The sequence below is a fragment of the Oncorhynchus mykiss genome, chromosome 10 (genome assembly GCF_057628025.1).
Source record: "Oncorhynchus mykiss isolate SJ-2025 chromosome 10, ASM5762802v1, whole genome shotgun sequence".
Classification (NCBI taxonomy): Eukaryota; Metazoa; Chordata; class Actinopteri; order Salmoniformes; family Salmonidae; genus Oncorhynchus; species Oncorhynchus mykiss.
Window position 1 is genome coordinate 75,086,184 of NC_143031.1, and position 4,493 is coordinate 75,090,676.

Genomic DNA, 4,493 nt, shown 5'->3' on the forward strand with positions numbered 1-4,493 from the left:
CTCCCTGTTTCTGCAACCTAACGGCTAGTTCTATCCAGTCTCCAACTCCCCCACTCCCTCCCTCCTGTCCCCCGTCTGGACAACAACAACGGTGGTCGTCGGACGTCCGATTGGCTGGAAGGCTAGCAGCTTCCGCACTGCAATCCCGGACCCCTCTGCTGGCCCTGCCCCTGAGCAAAATGAGTTAATTTCCTGTCCGGGCTGCTGTCTTATTGGTTTGCGCTTTCCTTCTGTGTGCCTGAAGGAGGCGAATGGTCTCGCTCCTCTGTCCGCGCCTTGCGTGTCTTGGCTGCCCCTACCGGAGGGACAGACTTAAGTAGGGCTCCCCCTAGTGGGCTGACTGACTGACTGACAACAAAGTGTGTGTGTGTGTGTGTGTGTGTGTGTGTGTGTGTGTGTGTGTGTGTGTGTGTTTGTGTGTGTGTGAATTCATTATTTTCTTCTACTTATTCATTTGAGTTCTTATATATTGGTTGTTGACCTGGCTTCATTTGATAATGTCAGTGTGTCCCTGGTTTGTTCACTCACTTTCTACACTCTGAATCTTTCTATTTGATTCCTATTAATGATTTTTCACTGGTCTGGGTGGTGCTTGAGATTTGTATTGAATTCAAACAGGTGCTTCTTCTTGCCTCAAACCTCAGTGTTCTTCCCATAACCCACTATGATCCAGGTATCCTCAGCATGTTTTAACAGCCTGTGTAACTTTGAAACAGCATGAAAAGCAATTCTCCTTATTGTACAGATTATTCCACCCAAGTGTGTGTGTGTGTGTGTGTGTGTGTGTGTGTGTGTGTGTGTGTGTGCGCCTGCACGTGTGTGTGTGTGTCTGCGCCTGCACGTGTGTGTGTGTGTGTGCGCCTGCACGTGTGTGTGTGCTTGCACGTGTGTGTGTGTGTGTGCCTGCACGTGTGTCAGAGGGAGAGATAGTATGTGTGTCAGAGGGAGAGATAGTATGTGTGTGACTGAATGACGAAGGTTTGTCCCCTGATGTCTGTATTGAAATGTTAAATGTTCGCTGGTCATTTCCCCGTACCTGTGTGTGAGAGATTAGAGAACTGAGTGTAATAATTGTATATAAAGTGATGAGGTGTACATCATCTTTACTCTGTTTTACACTATTGATGATAATCTTTGCACTTTTGATTTCATAGGCCTGCTGGTTCTTTGTCTGTTTGGGATGAAATGGCACCCTATTCCATATATAGCGTACTACTTTGAACAAAGCCCCATGTGTTCTGGTCAAAAGTAGTGCATTATATATGGAATAGGATGCCAATTTGTCAGTTGGTCCCAGAGTTTAGGATTTTATTTTCTCCCTCTGCTGGCCTGGAGGATCCAGACAGACTAGGCCGCCATGGCTCACATGTCTGTGTCTCAATAACCGTCAATGGCTTCCATTCCTCGTAACCTTTACTTCTAGGAGAAGCTATACAGGACCTGACCAGGGAAAACTCCAGGCCTTAGTTATAGACCTGGAGGTTTTCCCAGTCAGGTCACTGGTCAAGAAAAGAGAGTCTCATTATTACTTCACTGTTTAAACAGCATGATTTACAGTCTGGACAACTGTGTGCATCCATATAAATAATTCCACTGTTCTGTCCCATATTGATGATGTCATATTGACAATGGTATGAACACCAACCCATTTGTTCAAGGAATGACCAAGTCATGGAGTGTTATGCACAACATGAATACGTTTTTTTATTTTTTGTTGTTGATTAAAACATATTTGATTTATAATGCCAATGCATGAAAGCTACCCTAAAATCACATACGTAGCTAATTACCAGCTTTAATAAACTGTCATGATGATTATTTGTGTTATTTTAAGAAAATATCCTCACTGAATATCAATGAAACAATAGATTACATTCAATGTTGTCTAGTATTTGTCTTAAATTGTCATTACATAATGTTTACTATTGACATAAATGGAAACAAATCACAGACACAGCAGAGCCAGGATAAATGTCATAAATCTTTATGTAAGCTATAGAATATACATCTATAGAAGTCAATGCTATAGTTACAGGCTATAACAGTAGAATGGCAACAGTGTACACTGTATATGAATGCATTCAATGTGACTAAGCTCAGGACTCTTGAACAGCATTGTTTCAGATTTTCATTGTGCACTGCACCTATCTTTTACTGCTGTTTTCCACACTTCAGCAGCTTTTTTAATAAAACTATATAGAAAGCCATTTCTTCCTTCAGCTCTCTCTCTTGCCTCCCTTTCATGTTTTTCCCTCAGCTCCTTTATTTCTTTATCTTTAGCCTCGTTTTCCAGTTTCAGTTTCTCCAGTTCCTCCTCCCTGAGTCTCTGCTCTTCCTTCTCTCTCTGGATTCTCTTCTTCTCCTCTTTAATAGCTTTCTCCTGAGCCTCTTGTGTATCTTGCTTCAGTTCATTCTGTCTGCGTTTCTGCTCTTCGTTCTCTCTCAGGATCCTCTCATTCTTCTCTTTAAGCTCTTTTTCCCGAGCCTCTTGGATCATTTTTTCTTTCTTCAGTTTCTCCTCCTCTCTGCGTATCTTCTCTTCATTCTCTCTCAGGATCCTGTTCTTCTCCTCTTCAATCGCTCTCTCAGCCTCCTGGAACATATCAGTGGTGTAGTGGCTTCCTCCATTCATCTTCACCATCGTCTTGATCTTCTCAAGCAGCTCAGTGACCTGGGAGCGATTCTTATCTTTCTTGTTGAAGACATGATATCTCCCATTGCATTGGGAAATAACACTATCCAGATGTGGATTTCCAAGCAGGAACTGTGCAATTGTTACATCATCATCATCATCATCATCACCATGAAGAAAGTCTCCATGTGTGAAGAGAACCATGGTGTATTTGGATGCTTCATCCCCAAATAATGTCTTAATCATCTCCACAGTTTTCTGCCCCTCTTCAGTGAATCTTCCCAGCTGGATCACAATCAGGAACACATGGGGACCAGGTGCAGAGAAAGAGATGCATTCAGCAATCTTTTTCAGTGACTCTTCTTTGGACAATGAAGTATCAAACAAACCTGGGGTGTCAATAACAGCTACACTTTGCTCACCCACCTTCCCTCTTCTCTTGTGACAGTTTTTTGTCTGAGAAATAGAGGAGATTTTTGACGGGAAAGCTTTTTCCCCTAGAATGATGTTTCCTGCAACACTTTTCCCAGCTCCTGTCTTCCCGACCAGAACAATGCGGATCTCCCCATTTTGTGTATGCAGTTGGATTCCTGTTGGATAACAAGAACACTTGTTAACTTTTTTAAGAGGTCTAGACTTCATGTACTGCTTGTTAGCACATTTTGAGTAATGGCAAAAACAATTTGTTTCTTCATGGTCTGCACAAAACAATCTGTGAGCATTGCCTCTACAGATGCAGGATCTTAATTTTAGCCTGTTTGCTACAGCAGGAAAATAATCCTGCAGCAGTAGGAAATGTGAATTATTATATGGATTAGGGAAAATCAAGTCTGGACTTTCAAAGTGGACATTAGAAACTTTAGAGTACTTAAAATGCAAATCCACTACAATTTTGCATTTGCTGCTGTGCAGGAAAACCTTCAGCAACAAAATATTTATCAAATTAAGATCCTACATCTGTATGTGCTAAACTGTTTTTATGCCATTATAATTTTTTGCTAAATTGACTCCCATCAAATACCAAGCAATCTCTTGGTTTCAATATATAAACAAAGGCCACCGTACAAACATAAATGTATAATCCATGTGTTCCTTTTTTAGAATCATTACAGCAAGTGAGAAAGAGAAGGAAAGATAGAGAAGGTAGTGCTCTAAAACAGTCATAGACAATAAGCGCATACAAGAATAAAAACAAAATGAATTACTCCACTGACTTGTACATTATAATGTAACTAATAATGTTAACATTTTGTGTCAACTTGACAAAAAAATAAAAGGGGAGTAATATAAAATAATGCTCCCCACTGCTATGCATCATTATATTTCTAGAGCACATGAAGATCAAAGGAAAAAGCACATCAAAAAAGGAATCAATACCATTGGCTTGAGTTCCCATCTTTATAACCTAAAGGCTACTCACCAGACTGAGAAACTTTGCTGTTCATGTTTGCAGTGAAGATCTGTCACTCTGTCTCAAGCACTGTGTGAGAGTAGTAGCAGAAGTAGTTTCTATGCTTCTATAAGGATACTAAAGATATACAGTGTGAGAGTGGGTCTGCTCACTTGTTTTATATAGGATCTGTCAGGTGCCCACCCCCTGACACACCCACAGGCTTTCTCTTAGCTTTCATACATTTACTGAAATCCTTTCCCACTAGTTATGGCTGTAATACAATACAAATGTTTTGACTGGTCTAATATTGAACTATTCAGTCAAGTCAAATCGTAATGCACTAGTAATCGGCAGTATGTTTGGACTACTATGTGTTGACTACTAATTGAGGCCGAATATATTCAACATGTTTGAACATTTTCGGGATGCCGTATGTGCCCGTAGAGTGCCCGGGAGCCTATGGGAGCC

At 41.0% G+C, this 4,493-nt stretch overlaps 1 protein-coding gene across 1 annotated transcript; it reads right to left on the reverse strand.

The window, feature by feature from the left end:
* Positions 1-1,968: 1,968 nt before the first annotated feature.
* On the reverse strand, positions 1,969-4,189 carry LOC149980299 (GTPase IMAP family member 9-like). Its single transcript, XM_090187931.1, has 2 exons — positions 4,053-4,189; positions 1,969-3,222 (listed from the first exon to the last, which is right to left on the reverse strand). The coding sequence occupies exons 1-2, from the start codon at positions 4,075-4,077 to the stop codon at positions 2,129-2,131; spliced, it is 1,119 nt and encodes a 372-aa protein (XP_090044057.1). The 5' UTR covers positions 4,078-4,189; the 3' UTR covers positions 1,969-2,128.
* Between the last annotated feature and the right edge of the window lie 304 nt (positions 4,190-4,493).

Coding starts and splice junctions, on each gene's coding strand:
- LOC149980299 (XM_090187931.1), bottom strand. CDS start 4,077: ATGAACAGCAAAGTTTCTCAGTCTG. Junction 3,223..4,052: donor CAGCAAAGTTTCTCAGTCTG/GTGAGTAGCCTT, acceptor GTTATCCAACAG/GAATCCAACTGCATACACAA.